This window comes from Castor canadensis, chromosome 5, assembly GCF_047511655.1.
Source record: "Castor canadensis chromosome 5, mCasCan1.hap1v2, whole genome shotgun sequence".
In the NCBI taxonomy this organism is placed as follows: Eukaryota; Metazoa; Chordata; class Mammalia; order Rodentia; family Castoridae; genus Castor; species Castor canadensis.
Window position 1 is genome coordinate 71,433,051 of NC_133390.1, and position 22,005 is coordinate 71,455,055.

Below are 22,005 nucleotides of genomic sequence, written 5' to 3' on the forward strand. Positions count from 1 at the left end.
ATGAACTTGGGTCCTTGCACTTGAGCTCTGTCACTTGAGCCACACCCTGCCCTTGAGGATCCATTTTTTTTTTTGGTGGTACTGAGGTTTGAACTCAGGGCTTCATACTTGCTAGGCAGGTGGTCTACCACTTGAGCCACTCTGCCAGTCCAAGGACATATTTTTAAGAAGTCTCCCAGGTCATTCTTATGATCAGACACACTGGCTTGTCCACTACCGCTCCAGAGGAAACTGAAACGTTCATCCTCAGAGAAATCACTCCCTTGTGCCCCATATGAAATGATCGTTTCCTCCCTGGGTGTCCATGCCTTATCTCTGCACTTTTTGTATCAAGCCGGCCTTGTTTGCCAACCTGTCTGCAAAAGGTCTGGCTCATCTCCAGGCCTTCATTTATACCTGGCAATATCTGGCACAGACAAGGAGCCCCAAAATGTGTACTTTTAAATTTAAGATATTCTGAGAAAGCAACCATTATTTTCAGTGTCCTTGGGAATGTCTGAGAAATGAGTGGTAGATATCCGAGGCATGGAGATACTTACTGCTGAATTTCTAGAGGTAATTTACTCAATGTCATCTCAAATAGTTTCATCCTATACAAATATATTTAATATGTCTTGAAACTATTTCTATGGTCAACTTCCTAGCACAGAAGGAGTTAAACAATTAAGATTCATGGCTTTGTGAGTTTCCACTCAAGACCGTGGGTGGAAGGTGTTGGTTTGATAGAAGTCACCACCCACAGACATGGGTTAAGATTGGGACAGAGCAAATGTGTGCTTAATAAAGTGATAGAAATGAGTAAATGAATAAATATGTACTGTCAGCAACACTACCTATCCCAAGGGACCAGACCTATCCTCAGAGCTCCAGGCCTTGGCTAGTCCTCACTAGCAACCAAAAGGAAAGACACTATCTGGAGACTCAACACCCAGATCCTCTGCTCCTTGCCTCACAGCAGTCATCTGGATGTTCTTTGATGAATTCTGCTAACTGTAGAACAAAGGTGAGGCCAGCCACTAGTGACTCAGCTGAAACTTCATATCCTTGTCAGTGCTCAGGGTCTTACCACCACATAGAAGTACTAGTCCAAGCTCCAGGCTGGGGGCCAGAGGACCCCTGCTTCAGAGCAATGCTGCTGTATGGTGGGGGCTTGTCCAAGAACCTGAAGTCAGAAAGGATGAAGACACATCCATTTTTATTTCCTACATGTCTCAGGCAGCTGGACAGAAGGCTGGAACCCTGACTACATTTTCACTTTTCTGTATGACTAGGCATCACTTCTCTCTTACCCTTATTTTCTTTATGAAACAAGACTAGCAAGTTGCACTGCTGATCATCAACTTCTCTCCTGTCTGTGGCCAGGTCTTAAACTGGTTAGGCTGGAAGGGACATACAGATGTACCATGAGCCCGATCCTCTGGTTCTGTGCCTATCAAAGGGCAAGCTCTGGACCCTTGATCTTCTGGCATCTGAGCCTGTAAGACTTGCTCCTGTCCGTGGGGAGGAGTGGGGTGGAGGGATGAAAGCCAGACCAGCTGAAACCTCCTTACGTTTCTCTCTGATTTTTCCATACAGCTTGCCAACTCCTGATTCCATGCTAAGTATGGTATTCTGCCCACTGGTGTTGCTGCCCAGGCTCGGCTCCTTCTGTCCCCTCTCATGAACTTGCTCAGGGTTTAACTTCTAAAGATAAGATGTTTCTCCACATGTCCTCACATGCCCACGCTGCCTAGACTAAGAAACCTATTCTAGAACAAATGGAAAAACTGCAGCTCAGCCAGGTGTAGTGGTACATGTCTATAATCTCAGCTATTCAAGATGCTGAGGTAGGAGGAGTGCAAGTTTAAGGCCAGCCTGGGAAATTTCGTGAGAACTTATTTCAAAATAAAGTAACAAAAAGGTCTGGCTTAGCATGAGCAAGGCCCTGGGTTTAATCCCCAATGCCATACAAAGGGAGGGAAGGGAGGGGAGGTGAGGGAAAGGGAAGGAAGGAAGGAAGGAAGGAAGGAAGGAAGGAAGGAAGGAAGGAAGGAAGGAAGGAAGGAAGGAAGGAAGGAAGGAGATAAGGGAGGGAGGGAAGAAATCTGTTGGCCACAGGGATATTGAAAGGCTGTGATGAATGAGGCCAGAAATGTGGTTCAGTACTTTTTGAAAGTGGGTAGTAGGGGTGGAGTTTGAATTTGAGCATAAGATACAAATAAAGATTTTTCTGAGTCTTTTATGATTCCATAGAATAGTAGAATTTTATAGCCAAATGGGAAGCTTAATTATTCAAATCTAAATAAATCTTTGCTGGTAGTATTGAACAATTACAAAAGCACATCTAGATGGTAGTGAACTTAAGGCCATGCTTCTGAACACTAGGGAAGTTTTGTTCCATGATAACTGGTTGAATGTTAAAATGCTCACAAAATACTTTTAATTGGAAAAGGCCAGGATATAGAGCAAGCCAATGGATCATGCTGTGAATAGGCCCCATGATGGAGCATGGTGCCTTACCAGCATTGTTCCACATCATCCCACAGCAATCAGGAAGGGGTTTAACTATCTTCTTTTGTGGATAATAAAAACGTAAGGATTGGTACAGGTTAAGGTCAAGTAACAAGTAAGAGGTGGGGCTGGGATCTATAATAGGTTATCTGACTCATATCTGTACTCTTACTCAATCTTTGCTTGTCCTAAGAAACATATTCAGAGTGGAATATGACCAAATGTTATTGCAACGAGGGGACAGAAAAGGGTACCCTCCACTCAGTCCTCGTCTTTCCTGGGGAACAATGTCCAGATGGACTGAGATCCCATAGTTCAGGATGCACCATGCAATTCTAATATAGCTTTAAAATTTTCAAATAAACATCCTCTTTAACCCAGTGTTCCTTTACTACTGGGAATGTAAACCATATATATACATGAGTAAAAAGATGTATGTATAAGGTTACAAATAATGCTCCTTTGTAATAGCAAAACACAGAAAGCTACCTGTCCTCTTATCAAAAGCAAATGGCTTAAATACACTGCAATGTAACCATACAGTGAGGTCCCAGTGAGCTGTGGGAATGAGGCACTGACTATCATACCAATTTGCTAATAAATGCACTATAAGTTGCTTTTTGTGTTAAAAGGCAGAAGAATTAGAATATACATGTCATGTGTGCTCGTAGTTTAATAAAGAAACCTTGGAAAAATACATACAAAGCTAATAAAATTGTCTATCTCTGGTAGTAGTGGTGGGGGTAGAAACGGTAGATGGTGTACAGGGGTGGGAATAAGACTTTTCACTGTGTATTTTCTTACAATTTTTGTATGTGATTATATATTAAAAATCAGATTGCAGGGCACTTGCCTTACTGATGCCAGTGTGTATTTGTGTGAGTGTGTGTGTGTGTAGGTAGAGGACTGGGAGTAGAGGAAACAGTGGATTCTGGGAAAACCCTGCCTGGAGATCATCTGACCTACCCCCCTGCCTTTGCACAACTCAGCAGAGAAAGTGATACTTTGATGAGCAAGAAACCAAAAAAGCACAAACAAAGGAACTGTGCAGAGGCACAGTGAAAGGACTTGGAGCAATGGTTCCACTCCTGGACTCTGAGCCCCCAGGCCTGGGCCCCCTTCTGTTTTGCAGGGAAGTCAGGAAGCTGCCCAGTCCCTTTCCTTCCACCTTGAACCACCTGCAGGTGAGAATGCCTCTGCGGGAAACCAAGACACCAGGGGTAGCTTTGCTCTTCCATGGAGAATGAGAGGGGAAAGGACACAAGGGGTCCTAGAAGATCCCTAGTTGTGGAAATGAGCTCAGGACTGCAGGTGGGCTGCAGTCAGTGGGTCAGGTGGTTCTGACTCCCATTGGCTGGCCTTGGCATAGACTGGTGAGCATCTTGTCCATCACACCGAGTGCAGCACTTCCCAACTTGGGACTGTGTAGAGGTGGGACAGTGGGGGGCACAGGCAGGAGCTCCCAGGCCCACAGCTCCACTCACATTTCGAGGACCATGACAATGTTGGCCTTTTCTTCGAAGGCGTCCACGCACTGGACAAGCTTGGGATGGTGGAGACAGTTCATGATGCTGATCTCCTGCCGGATATTCTCTTTCTCTTTTGCTGAATAGGCCTTGAAGAATTTCCCTGCCCAGATTTTTCCAGTTTTCTTTTCTACAAGTCGAAAGACTTGTCCGAATTTCCCACTGCACACAAAGGGAAGGAGAGAAAAGTTTAGCCAAGCTCTATACTAATTAGGGGTGGCAAACCATGGGCCCCAGGACAAATCAGACCCACTTCTTTTTAAATTTGAGGCTGTATTGTAACACAGGTATACCTACTTGCTTACATATTGTCCATGCCTGCTTTTGTGTTATGATGGTACAGCTGTAGCTGTGACCTGGGGACTGTATCTGGCCCTCTATGGAAAAAGTTTGCCAATCACTTCTCTAGATCAATAAAGTAAGTTAATTTCTAATCAGTCTTGGTGGGTGGACTTCCTTTCCTTTCCCTTCTCTGCAGAGGAACCCAGGAAGTTGGGTTGAGGTCATTATTCCCAAATATAGATTCACTGAACATGGATGCCCTAGAGACCTCCCAGGAAGGACCCGCTTCTGCTTGCTGGGTAGCTGGAGGTTCCTTTGGAACATAACTCATTCTGACTCCTTTCCCAGAGCTGCTAAGAGGACTGCATCATTCCTTTGTTTCCCAGAAACCTCTGGAAATAAAAGCTGAGTCCCATTCCTTTTCTTCCTCCTCCCTTACACTACTCCAGGGAACGAGAGTTAGAGAGACATGGATTGAGCCACTGGTATCCTCCACATCCCAAGGAGTAGGCAGAGTCAAGGATGAGGAGAAAGTTCATCTAGGGAGCTGTAAAGACCACTGTGTGTGTTAATGAAACCCTGAAACTAGTACTGCTGGACAGCAAGAACTGACCGGGCTTAATCACGTCTTTTTTTTTTTATTATACATTTAAATTAATAATATAAATAATGGGTTTATTATAACATTTTTATACATGAATATTATGTACTTCAATCACATTTACCACCTCCGTCCTCTTGTGGTGCCCCCCCTCTCGCCACTCCTGCTGGAGGCTTGACCACTTCTGTGTAAGGGACCCTAAATGGAATCCAGTCCAGATCCAGTGAGTCCTGCCTCACTGCTGTGCTGTGCATGGAGGCAGAGAAAAGGTAGGCCATGTCCAAGGTTCCCACAGAACTGCACCTGAGCAGAGCTGCAGGAGCAACTCCAAAGAGAGCCCAGCATGAGGGAGGGGATGTATTTGTGGGCTCATCCCTCCCTACTGTGTAGAATCTCCAATTGAGAAGGAGGCTGAGCCCATGATGGGACAGGAGGAGACATTGGGATTAACTGTGAGAACTGTGCCACCCTCACCCTGGGGACCAGAGGCAGGTTCCCACACCACTTACGATCCTAGTCTCTCTTCAATGTCATAGAAGTCAGATACTTTTTGTTCAGTATTGACTGTCACCGTCCGGTAGTCAACCTCGGGCTCCTTCTCATCTACAGGGCATAGGTCATGGTTAGGGTGAGTGATCAAATCCCCTTTCTCAGTCCCCTCCAGCCAAGAGCCTGTTCTGAGGATGGGTGGCTGCACTTACCATCATCTGACACCTCCACTTCATCCTTTGGCTCTGGGGGAGACAAGGAGGAACAGAAAGGACACAGTGGTTAGTACTAAAGGCCATTGAGACTAAGGCATCTGGGGGTGTTACTGGGTACCAGTCTGCCTGGGCGTCCTCTGGGGTTGGTCAGGGCCAGGTACAGACTGGGAGGTTCTGGTCTCCTCACTCCAACCATCCCCACTCCTCCGCTAGGTCTCACCTCCATCCCAGCCTGTCTCACCCAAGAGTCCCTAGACATGTCCTGTATATCTTCCAGTCCCTCTGGACTTTCATGAACCAACACACAACTGTGACAATCCCTTTCTTCCCTGGCTTGAAAGTCAGCAACTTACAATTGCTGCCAGTGTCAAATTTATTATGGAATTCTAGTAGCATAGCCAGCATCATGCCAGTTATGTGAGCAAACAAAACAAAACACACACAAGGCCTGGTCTGGCCTTCCTTCTTGAAGCTTATAATTTAGTTGGAGAGACAAAAACATATATACTCAAGGTATCAATTACAAAGTATTATGTAACCATCAGGGTACAAACTGAGTGCACAATGGAGGAAGGCGACATAAAATGCATCAAGGATAAAATCAGAGCCATTATTCTCAGAAGAGGTTGTCTCTGTGAGCTGTATCGTCCAGGAGATGATGGAATGCTGTGAGAGGTGAGTGATAACACACAGATGAAGTTGGCAGGTGTACATGAGGAGGGACATGAGTGGCCTACACTAACTGTTCTCATGCATATGTCAGGAGTGAAGTGCAAACAAAGGGACAGGCACAGCGAGCCCAGAATACACCCACTTCAGAGCCTTAGGCTTTCCTTTGCCATGATACACATCTGCCCCCTCAAAAATAGGGCTGCTCTGGCTTCCTGAGCTTGGCTAAGTGCTTTTCCCTTTCTGGGCCTCGGTGTCCTTGTGTGCAAGAGGAACAGATTGTACAGTGACTTCTAGGGGCCTGAGCAGCTCTAGAAGCAATGTTGCATAATCCTCTGTGCTCCTCAGCCATCATCTGGGCCATGTTCTGGCTGAGAAGTAGACGAAGGGAGGTTTCTGGATGAAAGGAGCAAGGATGTGACAGAAATCAGAGGGAGGGAAGGGACTGCTAAAGTGTAAGTGTGTGAGTATGTGTGAGTATTAGTGAATGAGTGAGTGCATGTGTGTGTGAGTGGGTGTGTATATGTGTGGGTTAGTAGGGGAGAATGTGAGAGTTAAAGGATAGCATGGGAAGTGTGAGTGTGAACATGTGCCTGTGTGTGAACATATGTGTGGGATACTGTGGGAGTGTACGAATGTGTGGATGTGTGTCAGTGTGTGACTGAGTATGAGATGTACGTGTGAGGAGTGTGGAGTACATGTGACTATTGGGGGGAAGAGTAGAAGTGTGTGAGAGTGACTTGCAGAAGCCCCCAGTGAAGCAAGGCTGGGGGAGGAAGGGAAGCTGGTTGGGGATCATGTCTTGAGAGGGGACCAATGTGTTGGGATACTGCTGAGCTCTGCGGTGCTTTGCAAGGTCCAGTCTGTGACATGAAGAGCAGGTGCAGCTGGACCTATGGATGGTGAATCAGACTGGGGGCAGAAAGGACACTGGAACCTAAGCAGTCAGAGGAAAGTAACCCAATCTGTGTAGGATAAGTGCCTTTGGCGGAAAAGTAGTTCTAAGAGTTTATGAGCATAAACCAGAAGCTGTGATCTGTTTAGAGTTCTTAAAATGCTGCTGACGAAGTTTAGTTTTAGAAAACTAAACATAAGGGGACTGGGAAGGATTACAGAAAGGAAGCTGCCATGGAAATAAAAAAGGGGGACAGGCAAGGACTCAGGGTCCTGCTGGGAAGTAGTAGGGGCAGGGCTTCACAGAGGCTGCTGGGATGTGGGACTTATCGATCAATGTTTCCACCATGTGCTGGGCATTGAGTGGCACTGTCAAACTCACCAATGACAAGGCTGACATAAGAGCAATGTGCCTGGATGCAGTAATGCAGTCAGCATTCAGGGAGAAAGGAATCATTCTGCCCTTGTGAGTGACACCTGTGGTATGTCACCTACTGCTCTGGATGACAGAGTGCTATCACTGGGGATAACAGGTATGATTACTTTGTGGCCCTTGGTAGAGACTTGGGTATCTGCTCCCAGGACTCTGGCTCTTGGCAGTCAAAAGGCCATGATGGAGCTGGGTGAGGTACAGAAGGCCACTGAATGTAAGACAATCGGAAAAGGTCATGTCTTTCCAGTTGGGAAGGCAGTCATGATTGAAAAGGAAATCACACAATTGCCAAGGGTAAGAATAGCACTGTGAACTGTTCATCAACTTGCGAATACCATGAACTGAGGGAACCATTCGCACTACGCCTCACATAGACAAAGGACGTAGACATGTGGAAGTCACACCAGGAGGTGCCACAAAAACGAAATAGGGTCAATGGATATTCAGGTTATTTCAACGATATTCAAATGGAGTTCTGAGGGAAGCAGAAGATTCAAGGGCAGCTTTTACTGAACATATGGTTGATGGAAGTCCCCAACCCAGGTCTTGGAGACAAAGTATTTTCTGTCAGGAAGGAAGGTCCCATTGTCCTGACTTGTAGGTGCCTGGTCTGAGACAGTGGTTCTGATTTACTGAGTACCTTTTATTTTCTTGGTGCCTTGCCTCATCTTCCTGGGGTGGCAAGAGGACCAGAGTGCTCTGAGCAGCTGAGAGAGAGAGAGAGAGAGGGAGAGAGAGAGAGAGAGGCAGGTTTTTCTTGGCCTGGTTTCTCCAGGGAGTGGTTTGTGCTCTGCTAGTGACAGAGTTCATAGTGCTGAGAGCCACGAGGGCCCTTCCACCTGCCACGAGGGGCTTTTCCCAGTCAGCTTTGGAGAGGGCCTCAGTTCTGGAGCTGGCCTCTCCCTGTCATTCTGACTATAGCTAAGCAAAACTGCAGAACTGCAGAGCTGGCCAGCTCCCGCACAAACGCCATACCTTACTTCTTGCCTCTTCTTTTGCCTTAGTTGGGAGACCAAACCCCTCTCCTTAGGGATTCAGCCCCTGAATGCTACTCACTGTACTGTGCAGCCTTCTCTCTACGGAGCTCTCAAGACCTCTGGCTGCTGCATCCCTATCTGCCATCTCCTCATCCTGCTTGAGAACCAGGATGACCAGAGTGGAGGAGTGGGAGAAGAGTGTGTGGGGGAAACCACAGTTCGGCCAGCACAACTCTTTGAGCATAAAGGGCTGTAACCATTACAAAAGGAACTACTTTATCTTTTTCACTACGGAAGGAGCTGAAATTGCAGAAGAAAGCACTTCAGCTAAACATTTTAAAAAAATTATTTAGAATGAGCTATGAAATACAAAAGCTAAGTGGAAGAGCTATTTGGCAGAAGGTTCTGAGATATTTCTCCAAACAGATGAGTTGTAACACCCTGGGAGAGGACTAGATGAGTGCTAAGATTCACAGCATGGGGCCTGTCAGTCCTCAGGACAGAGTACTGACTCTTGTTATCATTGAGGACCCCTGCATGCCCAGTGGGCACTAGAGGGCAGCCCGGCCCCAGATACAGCTTCTGGGAGCCTGGGATGGAAGAAACCCAAGTTGTGCAGCTCTAACTGCCCTCAAATTGCAAGAGGCCCAGCTGGGCAGGAAGCCTCAGCCACAGCTGCTTTGCTAACAGCGATATAGCCTATAACAAATTAGGATCCAAGAGCCAGAGCAGGATTAGGGTGGGAGTAGAATCCAAGATCTGGCTGGAATGGGATGTCAACATGAAGACTATGTTCACTTGGGCTTAAGGAGACAGGGCTGGGAGCTATCAGGCTAAGGATCCTAGTCTGAGTGGTGGCTCTGGTGTAAGGAAGCCACTAGGGCTGATGGGAAGCCCACTTTGTCCTCCACTGATCCCCAGTACCCATGGCAACGCATGGAGCACAGCAGGGTGCACCAGGCCTGGGGGGAATGAACACATGCGGTGAGGGCTAGGGGTAAACAGAGATGGAACCAACGATCAGGATGAAGTAGAAAACTGAAGTTGATGAGGCAAGGGGCAGAAGTGGTGGTAGTGGTGAAGTCAGAGCCAACATTAGCTGACTTTTGTAGAGCAAGGGTTAATTGGTGCTGTTTTTGATATAACTCTCATAGCCCACCGCTCCACAGAAGTGATCTTTGACTCCTAATCCAGCCCACTCCCATCTCTGAGAGCCAGTCCCCTTTTAAGTAGAGAGAGGTGGCTATCTTGCTTAGAACTTACAAGCATCTGAGTAGTCTGAAAAGGACCTTTGCTTAGGATCCCACCCACCCCCATCCTGTCCATTGCCCTCAAGCCCAATGCTTGGCAACTGTTCTCTCTCCCTCCTCTCCTTTGGATAATCCAGCTGGGCCTGGGGTGGGAGCAGCTTCCTGTCTGGAAGCCCTGGGTGGCCTGGACCCCTCCTGTGGACTTCAGACAGCTTCACCATTTTGCCTGGGGTAGGGGGCAGCACTACATAAGACTTCCAACTGAGGAGTTCAAGGGTGAGGCTCACCAACACTCCTCCTACTCCTTCATCCCACAAGGCTCTCTCTCCAGCCCTGGAAGCTGCTTCCTTGGCCTCTAGGGAGCCACGTCTGCTTGGAGCTCCTGTGGCCTGGGTCCTACAACCTGAGTTGACCTAGTTTCTGTTGGTTTCCACCATAGCAGGGACCTGAATGATTTCTGTTCCATCCAATAAACATTTCTCACTGCAGAGTTATCCTCTACCTATCACTGCTATAACTCATATCCTAAAAACATGCAGACTGGAACTTGGTGTCCTACCAGGCCCTCCACCCTATTCTGCCTGTTCTTCACGCTGCCCACTAAAGAATGTTCTGTGTGTTTTTAAGGATATTAGAGGGCAGTAGATGGCAGTTTTGTTACCCAGTTTCCCCCCAACAGACATTTTTAAGTGGCCAGTGGATGGGAGCCTTGTGAAAGTTGCCATCAGCCGGGGATCAGGCCAGGCTGTCTCAAGAGCTGAGGCCCAGCCTCCTTGATGCCAGCTGCATCTCTCAGGGAGCCTTGCTCATGCATATCCTAAGGGCTCAGGAATAAAGGAGTCCAGCACTCAGCTGCTCAGAGGACAAGGTTAAGATGGTGTGTTTTCTATCGGTATCCTCCTCTTCTGTTTCTAGAGCCCTCATTTATTTATTTATTTATTTTTTGTTTTCCTTTCTTTTTTTTTTCTTTTATTATTCATATGTGCATACAAAGCTTGGGTCATTTCACCCCCCTGCTCCCACCCCCTCCCTTACCACCCACTCCGCCCCCTCCCTCTCCCCCCAACCCCCTCAATACCCAGCAGAAACTATTTTGCCCTTATTTCTAATTTTGTTGTAGAGAGAGTATAAGCAATAATAGGAAGGAACAAGGGTTTTTGCTGGTTGAGATAAGGATAGCTATACAGGGCATTGACTCACATTGATTTCCTGTGCGTGGGTGTTACCTTCTAGGTTAATTCTTTTTGATCTAACCTTTTCTCTAGTTCCTGGTCCCCTTTTCCTATTGGCCTCAGTTGCTTTTAAGGTATCTGCTTTTAGAGCCCTCATTTAATTTGAAAATAAGTTTAAATACTGATTTTATACTTAATTTTTAAAACTCAAGAGGGTTATTGAATCATAAAGACAATTCCACACTCCTGATGCTTCCAGAATGGCTCCCTCCCCATCTTCTCTGATATTTTAGTCTCCCACACCCTTAAGCTCTCTTTCCAGGAGCACTGTGCCTTCTGTCCTTCCACCTCCTTCCCTAACCCCAACCTTTTTCTGTCTTAAATTCACAGTACCCTTTTCCTACTCATCACAAGAAACTCCTTGAGGTAACAGTCCACACTTCTGGGCATTCCCTAACCAAGGTGTTTCCACCTTCTGGAAACTCAGACTTTGATCTCAAAGATCACTTTCAACCAAAGGGCTAAATTGAAAGATCCTTCTGAGTCCTCAGACCTTTCATCTTTAGCATTTGATACAGATCATAAGTGCTCTGTGCAGCCTGCCTTAGTTATGCATTAAATAGTGAAGCAGTAGCTTATCCCCTCCTCCTGGGCTCAGGACTCATCCTCTTGGATGTCCCTCAGACACCTCAACTCCATTGGTCTGAAACCAGAGCCCCATCTCTTCACAGAATCCTTGTTGTCTGACCTCCAAGTCACTCAAGCCAGGAATCAGAGGCAGCCTGCAGCTGGACACATCCTTTTCCTTGAGCTAACCAAAGGAACACACAGGCTTTAGGCCAGGCAGTTCTGAGTTCAAGTTTCCACTTACCATTTGCAAGCTCTGTGACCTCAGACAAGAAGCTTCTCCCCTTTGACCCTCATTTCCCCTCTCTGTAAGATGAGGGTGATACAATAGCCAAGTTATGGAAACAGCCAAGATGTCCCAGCACTGACGAATGGATTAAGAAAATGTGGTATCTATACACAATGGAATTTTATGCAGCCATGAAGAAGAACGAAATGTTATCATTCGCTGGTAAATGGATGGAATTGGAGAACATCATTCTGAGTGAGGTTAGCCTGGCCCAAAAGACCAAAAACCGTATGTTCTCCTTCATATGTGGACATTAGATCAAGGGCAAACACAACAAGGGGACTGGACTTCGATCACATGATAAAGCGAGAGCACACAAGGGAGGTATGAGGATAGGTAAGACACCTAAAAAACTAGATAGCATTTGTTGCCCTCAATGCAGAGAAACTAAAGCAGATACTTTAAAGCAACTGAGGCCAATAGGAGAAGGGGACCAGGAACTAGAGAAAAAGTTAGATCAAAAAGAATTAACCTAGAAGGTAACACACATGCACAGGAAATTAATGTGAGTCAATGCCCTGTATAGCTATCCTTATCTCAACCAGCAAAAACCCTTGTTCCTTCCTATTATTGCTTATACTCTCTCTACAACAAAATTAGAAATAAGGGCAAAATAGTTTCTGCCGGGTAGTGAGGGATAAGGGGAGGTAAGGTGAGGGGGGAAGAGAGGGGGCGGGGGAAAAGGCGTAAGGGTGGGGGAAGGGGGGAGAAATGACCCAAACATTGTATGCACATATGAATAACATAAAAATAAAAAAAAAAGATGAGGGTGATAACAGTATCTGTTTGTTGATTTGTTAGGACTGAGTGAGCCTATGCAGCTAAAGTAATTAACATATTATTAGCATATGGCAGGTGCTCAACGTAAGCTGGCCTTGGACAATGACTCCTAATAATAACCCTCTAACTAGCTCTTGACTTTGCACCCAGATACCCAAGCCAGGAACTGAGAGTTATCTTACACTCTTCCAGTTTTTTCCCCTTAACTCTGCCTGAAAAATCATCCTACATGGTCCATCCTACATTCTGGGGCTTTAATTTATGCCCTTCCCATCCCTCTCCTCTGATCAGAGGCCCTCTGATCCCCGCCTGACTCCAATCTCATCCTTCTAGTCCTTCCACTCCTTCAGGGCTTTTCGAACCTTCAGGTGCTCATGCATTCCCTCAGTTGTGCATCACATCAGAATGAAGCTTCTGAAGGTCTGGGGGGCTGGGGCTGAGAATCTGCAGCCCAACAAGCTCCAGGGTGCCAGGCTGCTGGTTCATAGCCATGCTTTGAGAAGCAAAGCTCTACCATTTCCCTACCTCCCCTTCTAAAAACAAATCCAACCCTCCTACTCAATCCCCTGACCAAAAATCTCTGATGGATGAACTTCACAGTTTTACCTAAACTGCCCTCTTCAACTTACTCCCTTCTGTCTTGCTCAATATATGCCGTGGCTTCTCAAAATGCCATCCATTTCCATCACTTACTGCCCTTGATCCGCTGTGTCCTCTCAATGTGCCCATTGGCTCACATTCTACATGGAATGCCTGACTTCATCTTCCCTGTGTCTCAGAGTCCTAGTCCCTTTTCTAAGATAGAGTACACTTCTGTTAGGATGCCTTCCAGTCTCCGTGGCAAAATTCTCCATGCTTTTTGCTGTATTCCTTGACTCTTTATTTCACTACAGTAAGATGTATCTTGTCTCATTATAGTTACCTGTTTATACATCTGTCCCCCTAGATTTAAGCTCTTTCTTTATCTGTCTCTGTATCCCGAGTCCTAACACCAAATAGACATTTGAGTACAAGAGGAGGAGGGAGGAGGGTGAGGGATGGCTAGGAACCTGAGGTCTACCTGAATGCCTGCCTTCCAGGGCTGTGCTCCTGATTAGCACACCATTAGCCCCTGGTGTTGGGGTACCAAAATTACTGGTTCTTCTTTTTTTGTTTTTCTTTTCTTTTCAGTGCTAGGAATGGAACCCAGGGCCTCCTCATGTTAGACAAGCACTCTACCACTGAGCCAGCCCATTGGTTCACAACTTCAGAAATCAAGATCACCAAAGACCCTGTCTCTGTCATCATTGATGTTCTGGCATTCCTTGACGTCCTCTCAGTACAGTTTTACATATGCATGCACATTTACTTCAAGCCAGTGAAGAAACCAAGCCTACCTTCAGGTTTCTCTCCCACTACTGTGAGCTCAGACTCCTGGCTCGGCTCACTGGTTCCATAAACGTTGACAGCGCGAACACGAAATTTATACTCGCGGTCAGGCAGTAGGTCCTGGACATTAAAAGAGGTGCTGCGGCATGTGGCTAGTTCCTTCCATGTCTTGTCCTCTGAGTCCCAGATCTCGACATTGTAGGACTGTACAGCACTGCCCCCATCATATGAAGAACCGTACCATGACAGGGTCAGGGAGGAGCTCCGGATATCAGAGGCGCAAGGTGTGCCAGCTGGGGGATCTGGCTTATCTGGCGATGGAGAAGCAAAATGTCACTCAAATTCTTCATAAGAAAGGAACAAACTTCTTTTCTGGGTAGTGGAAGGGTGCTGGGGCTGCACCCTGGGTCTCACACATCAAGGTAAGCGCTCTACCACTGAGCCACGCATGCCCCTATCCCCAAAATGTTCTAGAATTGGCTCTGTCAAGCCTAGTCAATCCAAGCCCAGGTCCTGGCTCTCATCCCTCATCCGAACATCACAGGTGTAGCTATGCACAAAACTACCAGTACAAAAAGCCCCACATATACCTTATTTATTCAAAATAAACTCTGTCTTTGCCTACTTTTCTAGTCCACAAGTCATGATTTCCTGTACTTTGCCAAAGTCATAAACATATTTTTCAGAATAAACAGATCTAGGAAGCTGCTCAAGAGGCGTGGACTATTTCCCATCAAAAATGTGTTTTGAGAGAGAGTTCAGTGTGTGTGTGTGTGTGTGTGCGCGTGTGTCCATCCTCCAGGCCCATGGCCAATGACATGTGACACAACTAGGAGTTTGCCTCCACTTTCTCTGTAACTTGGGAAATGTCTGTACCACTGAGGGGCCAGATAGCACAGTGGCTGAGCTCTGAAGCCAGACAGATTCAGGTTTGAACATAGATCTATCCTTGCTCAGTAGCTGTTAACTGTTCTGTGCCTCAGTTTCCTCATCTGAACAATGTGTGTAACAACACAAGGATGTTGTGAGAGGTTCTTAGAAAGTGGTTGACTTTGACTAGTCACTACTGACATCATTAACGTAGGAGTTTATTTCTAACCTTACAGCACATAAACAATCACTTTTACCCCACCTCTTTGTTGTTTAATTTTTTGTGCTGGGGATTGAACCAGGGCCTCAAGCTGCACGTGCCAAGCACATGCTCTACCACTGAGCTACACCCCAAGCCCCTACCCTACTTCTTTTACCCTATTCACAGGACTGGTATGCTCTGAGGTAAAGAATTTCAAAAACAAACCACAATAGTAAATCATAGCCATCTTTGACTAAGGAATAGAAAAGGGGATGAGGACACAAATGGGAAGCGGCCCTTTTGGCTGGCTGCCCTCCCATTCAGATGACCTGGACTCAGACCAGTAATGCTGCCAACTTCAGGTCAAATCATGGCAACCAACACTTTAGTGAGGTTTTTGAGTTTTGCAGATTTTTGTTAGTTGCTTATCTGAACAAAACTTCTATTTTCTAATCTAGTTTCAATTGGCTAGCTAGTTATGTTAGTTTCAGATAATCCTTTATCCCTGTAACACAGCTTGAGTTCATGGACCTCACGAACTAGCAATTAAAGCCATGCTATGTGGATTTGTAAGTATGCGAACACTACAGAATTTGAGATCAGTTCATTTGTTTGTCTTTCCCACGTGGAAAATGGTGCTAATGTACACTTTCCTCTTTGGGGGTTTGCAAGCAACACAAACAGGTAAAGCACATGACTCTTGTTCTCCCACCTCATTCAGGCATGAAGGTCAAAGGGAATTCCCACAAATGACCCTAGATCCATGGGGAAGGAAGAACAATCTACATGTGTCTCTGTGTGTATGTGTGTATGTAAGGATATATGTATACAAATACATATTCATATTCATAGAGATATACATATACATGTACATATTCATTCTCACCCCCGCCCCCCGGCTCTACTTCTTCTACGTTCAAGCTCAGAACACACTGCCTACATCCATCTGTCCCCAACAATCCAAGTGTGGCTCTTGCCCTGAGAATGATTCCGGGAACCACGTCAGGCCCACTTCCTAGCACTGACAACCAAGCTAGAGGCGTCTTGCAATGGAACTACTTTTGTTCATTGTTTAATATGTTCTCTTAGAAAAACTGTTTGTTCTGAAAGATATATTGGTCTTTTTTAGAAAGGTTTCTGGTATTGGCGAAGACATTTATTACTCTAAACTCTCTTAGAGGCAAGTGGTTCAAATCTTCTCAAGACCAGCTAAGGAAGTAAAAAAGCCTACAGAGGGATGAAAGACAGTCTCTGCCCTCACCCCAAACCACTAGGAAGACTTGCAACTGGACACTGGTAGAGTCACAGAGGTTTATACAAGTGCAGATTTCATCCACTGACTGATTCTCTCCCTTCAGCTTCAGACAACTTGGAGAGATGAGCTTTGCAGAAGAGGGACCATTTTATCTATTCTGTTACAGGTGTCTCTAACTTACATATGATGTAGTTCACTTCCTGCAGCACAAGAGAAGATGCAAAATTCGGGTAATGGGCCTTAACTTCAAGTGAAATATTGCCACTTCCAAGGATTTTGGTGCCTAATAAGGGAGTTCAGGAAAGACCAAGTCTGAAGTCCTATGAGACTGGACCTCCTACCTGTTGTAGAGCCACGGCTGTGCCTGATGCCTTCTGTTCTGTCAGACCTACAGATCCCAAACAGGGCTGAGCTAGCCAGGGATGAGAACCCTTGGATGGGACCAGGGTGCTCCCATGAGCCTCCACGCTAAAAACAGACACACTCAGCCTGGGAGGGACACCCTGGGCAATGCCTGGCAAAGAAGAGACTGCTTCAGTGTTGAGGGAAGGAACCCATGTTTCCTCAGAATTCTCGAGGGCTCCCTGGAGACATGACTGACAGAGTGGGAAACCCTTCCAAGGGAAGGGTCCCTCATGGCACCAGCTCCAGGAGTTTGTGCTCTGCAAATGTTCTTATTCCTGGGAGTCAGACACTCTCATCTGTTTCCCACTAGCACAGCTGCCCCTTGCCCTCTTGGTGTTTCTGTGTGTGAAGCCCATCTGTGGCTCACCTAAGCCAGCCTGGACGTCCCCCTACTGGTGTGGAATTCAGTAGGGTTCCCAGTGGTCCTCAGAGGCTAAAGCACTTTATTCACCAAGAAAACCCATCTAGTCAGTAGTAGAGCCACAAGGAAATTCTAAAAATGGTGGAACTGATCCCAGCATTTGGTACTTTCCAGGCTATCCGGCAGCATGAGATCAAGAGAGCATCTTTCTTAGGCCACTGAGCCAAGCACTAGGAAGGGAAATCTCCTGTCCTTACAAATCTTGCAAATTCCAAGCTCACATGGTAGTGGGGGATTATTGGATATTTGGAGTTCTTTCTACTTTGTTTTTTCTCCTTTAAAGTTATACAGAGACCTGTATTTCTCCTGCTGGGAGAGTGACATTAAGGAATCCATCTGGATCTGCTGCTCCTCCCTTTACCCTCCTCCCTCAGGCAGCAGACCAGAAGCGCAGGCGCGGGAAGAGATAGCATCTCAAATTCCTGCACTGTTTCTTAAAATATAATAATAATTAGTCTCTAAAATAGCTAAGCATCACTCATTTAAACTGACTGAGAGAAGGGGCAGTCTTTATTATCATTTTAAAAACAGGGATCATAGATTATCTGAAAAGAAAGTAGCTCTTCAAAGAATATGTCATAAGAGAATTTTACTGCTAACAAGTAGGAATTGTATTAAACTGGCCTTATTTAGCTGGCCAGTAAATGGAAGTTTCTAAAGAACTTGAAAACATTCTGGAGTAGGCCAAACAATTCCTGTTTTATCTCATTTACGTTTTGCACGTCCTTAATAAACCCTGACCAGATAATACACAGATGTCCCTGGAGACACACAGGTAAATCAGCTTAATCCAGGTTTATTTGGGACTAAGTCTGAATTCATGGGCTCTGAATGAAAGTGACTTTGCTGTGGCCATCAATGTGAGTCCTCATTTTATTGAGTGATTCTATTCTTAGCTCTCTGGGAGGGGGAAGCAGACAGAAAGCCCTGCGCTCCATTCCATTCCTCTCCCAGGACGGCATTTAACATGCCGCTTCTGCCAGCTGGCGGGCAGCCATGCCGATGGCCCTGTCAGCACTGGCCTCAGAGAATAAGAAACTCAACCATAAAAGGCCAGAACTGCAGCCTGCCGTTGGGCTGGAGGAGGAGAGTGTGGCACCACATGGGGGTGGCCAGGGTGGGGGGTAGGGGGCGCTGGTTCCAGAAGAGCAGTTCAAAGTTGCTAAGCCCAAAGTTACCCATGCAAGGGCAGATGACACAGAACACCAAGGAAAAGCAGAAACTGATGCTTGCTGATTAAGACAGGATATGGGTACAAATCAATACATTCAGGAACGTGTCTAAACACACAGCAAGCTGCATCACTACCACCAGGCCCCCAAAGGTTCCTGACTTCTTGGGAACAGTTATGGAAATAAGCACCTGGAAGTCACTAATGACAGAAAGGGAGAAGAGAGTCCCTCTTCCCCTTCATAGATGAGAAGCCCATTCTTACCTAAGTGCACAGGCCTCCCAAGATTCAAAACTCCTGATTGAAGGAGCCAAAGGGGTCAGAGAAAGACCGAGGGAAGATGGGAAATGGGCTATAATGGCGGGCAATGTAAGTAGATAGAATAGCACATGGGTGGAGATGCAAGACAAGGCGAGAAAGAGGGCAAGAGCGATGGCAAATAGAAAAAAATGGTGACCATGGGGGAATGTGCACTGAGGTATACTGCTTGCTCTCTAATCCTTTCTCCCAGGTCCCTGGGGACTGGTCACCATCCTCTGGAGGGCTTTTGCTGTGCTTCCTGTCCAGGAGCCTGGCTGGGCCTGGCACCTATGGCCTGTTCTGGTAGCTACTTTGGGCACAATTCTTTGGTCAATTCACTTGTCTCCCACCTTTGTCCTCATAATGTTCCTATTCACCTGGGTGGACAAGGACTCCCTCTTCCCCAACTGCTTAGGGCCTGGAGGGTAATGATACAGGGCTTTTCAAGTCTCCATGTGAGAAAAATGGGGGACCAATGTCAACAACTCCCCGGCATGTAGACATCTCCTGAAAAACCTCATCTCAATTTCATCTGAATCCCAGCTGAGGCCTTGCTCACTTTTGGGGACATTCTGCAATCACTCACATGTCCACAAGTGCATCTGGAAGGCACATGTGTGAAAGCCAGTTCCTATGTTGCCCCGACATGCTGTTACTTTGATTATATTGGCCCTTGGCTGCTCCTCTATATGGCTGGAAGTACACATGTCCTCCCCAGTCCTAAGGTGAGGATATAAGCTGAAGGTGGAGGAAGGAAACTGGGATCAGATCTGAGACCACAAATTGACAGAACTATGAGACCGTGAGTCACCTTTTCCACTTCCAACTTCATGCCTAGGAACTTCCACAGAGATACCTGGGGGAGAAGTTCTAAACACTAGCCAGGAGTCCTGTTCTAACAGATCCTGTGTTCCTCCTGCCTACCTGTATGGGTGCCAGAAACAAACAGAAAGTTAAGCAAGCAAGGAGTTGAGGTTAACACTGGCACACAAGTGAGAATTTTAGGCCCACTGGAAGGTCCTTAAGGCCAGGTCATGAGCCCTGGTTTGAGCCTGGGGTTGTAGCCTTTCCACTCTGCCCAGAGGGTTCCCTTTTCTTAATTTTCCACAAAGTACTCTATAAGCTTGAAGCTGAGAATAAATTGAAAACCCATGCAGGTCTCACACATGTGTCAATGAACACCAGGTCAAAAGCATTCATGTGTCCAGGCATGGTGGCCCATGCCTATAATCCAGCTATGCAGGAGGCATAGGTAGGAGGATCAAGGTCTGAGGCCAACCCCAGGCAAAAATGCAAGACCCTATCCAAAAATCAACTAAAGCAGAAAGGGCCGAGGGCATGGATCAAGGGGTAGAGCAGATTACTGCAAGCATGAGGTCCTAAGTTCAAACCCTAGTACTGCCCCCTTCCCCAAAAAAGCTTTCATGTGCTTAATGAACAGGGGCCCACAGAGGCATAAGACACGCTCTACTAGCCATCTGTCTGCTCCTTTACTTGTGTGTCCCTTTACTGTCCTGAGCACCTGCCACAGGGGGAGCCATGACTGATGGAAGTAGCTGAGCATGACCAATGATGGGAGACCAGTTAGAAAGCAATTTTGATGTTTCAGGAGAGAGTGACCAGGGCATGAAAACAGTGATTAGGAAAGAGAGGAACAGTGAGTCTGAGTCAGTCTGAAGATGGACTTAACTCAGTACTAGGATGTTGGAAATAAGGAAAAGGGAAGGAATTAGAATTAGGAGGACACAATGACCTCAGAAGAGTAGTCCCAGCAGAACATGGGATATGGAGGTAAGGCACAGGTATCTGTAGAGTGCCAGGGGTTGGGGACAGAAAGTGAGAGCCCTATAGGAAAACAAGTGCCTGTACATTTGACTAAGATGGCAACATTTGTGGGCTGCTGGCAGGAGCCAGCAGAAGAGAGGTTGAAAATGAGAGAGAAAGGGGACAGTGGAGCCCCAAGAGTCTGGGATCCACAGCACAGAAGGCAGCACCCTTGCAAAGGACAAAGGTGGGTCACCTCCAGAGTAAGCAGCAGACACTTGGAGGTGTGGGGGCCATTTAATTAAGCAAAGTCATGCTGATGTCTTATATTTCTCAGAGAAGCTAAAGGCCAAGGCCTGCAGGGTGGGGGGACTTGGGAAACAGTACTGACCAGAGACAAGGACAAAGATCTGGAGGTCAGTAGAGCCTGGCCCTGGGCCTGCAAGTGGATGTGATCTTGCTGCCGTGCCCTCAAATTAGGCATGGAAGCAGTGAGGTGTGAAGGTGGCAATGATTCTGGGTGGGGATTTGCAGGAGGAATGGAGTGGGTGTGGACATGATGGAGGAGGAGTTAAAGGTGCAGCAGGAGAGGTTTGGAGTGGAGGGGCCCAGAAAGGCAGAAACACCAGGAGGCGGTTCAGGAAGAGAAAGGTGCTGGGGGTGGGCAGTGGAGGCAAGTTCTGAGTTCAGTACCAATTTGAAGGGCAGATGTGTCATGAGAATGAGGGAGAGGGAAGGCTGGGGGAACAGAAGGCTGTGGGCAGAGAGAAAGGTCATGAAGGCAATGAGGTCCTGGGGTTCAGGCATCCTGCCTTCCCTAGCCCCCTACCTTCATTCACCAGGTCCCCAGACTTACCCACAACAGTGAGGTTGACCTGGGCCTGCCTGTTGCCCAGCTTATTCTCCACCAGCAATGTGTAGCAGCCACAGTGCTCCTGGCGCGCGGCCAGGATGGTGAGCTTGCTGCCACTCTCGCTGTTCTCCACCTTGATGTGCTCACTTTCCTGGATCTGTGGGCAGAGAGGGAATGGACACTGGAGACTCAGATCAGCGTAGGGCCTCCTCCCTTGCTCCTATTTTGAGGGATGCATCTGGTCAGCCATGGGAGGTTCTGTCTTTTCTGGACTCTGAACTTCCTCTTACAGCCCCTTCTCCACAACCTCCAGAACTAACCCCCACCCTCACCTCCCCTGCCTGCCGAGGGTATCCAGATCTGGAATAGGCAGGGCAGGGTAGATGAACTATCTCAGCACTTGCTGCCAGCACATGGTTTAGGAGTGGCCCAGTCTCCCATCACCACTCTGAGCTGGGATGACAGGAGAACATACCTGAGCAGCCATTTGCAAAGCCAACCCCAGTGATTCTAACCCCCTCTGAGGTGTTAGTGTGGCGTCTGAAATTCTAACTAAGTAGAAACAAATGTCCATCAACTGACAAAGGATAAACAAAATTTGCTATACCCAGACAATGGAATATTATTCATCCATAAAAAGGAGTGGAGTGCTAATTCATGCTACAGTATGGATGAACCCTAAAAATGCTATCCTAAGTACAA

At 46.8% G+C, this 22,005-nt stretch overlaps 1 protein-coding gene across 7 annotated transcripts in view; it reads right to left on the reverse strand.

The window, feature by feature from the left end:
• Positions 1 to 22,005, reverse strand: part of Mylk (myosin light chain kinase) — a 257,786-nt gene that overhangs the window by 25,435 nt on the left and 210,346 nt on the right. For all 7 annotated transcript variants that reach the window (XM_074073297.1, XM_074073298.1, XM_074073299.1 and 4 more), the window contains 5 exons: positions 21,307 to 21,460; positions 14,071 to 14,373; positions 5,601 to 5,633; positions 5,409 to 5,502; positions 3,975 to 4,178 (listed from right to left, as the gene is read on the reverse strand). In XM_074073297.1, coding sequence (XP_073929398.1) covers positions 3,975 to 4,178; positions 5,409 to 5,502; positions 5,601 to 5,633; positions 14,071 to 14,373; positions 21,307 to 21,460 — 788 coding nt within the window. The remainder of the gene's footprint in view (positions 1 to 3,974; positions 4,179 to 5,408; positions 5,503 to 5,600; positions 5,634 to 14,070; positions 14,374 to 21,306; positions 21,461 to 22,005) is intronic.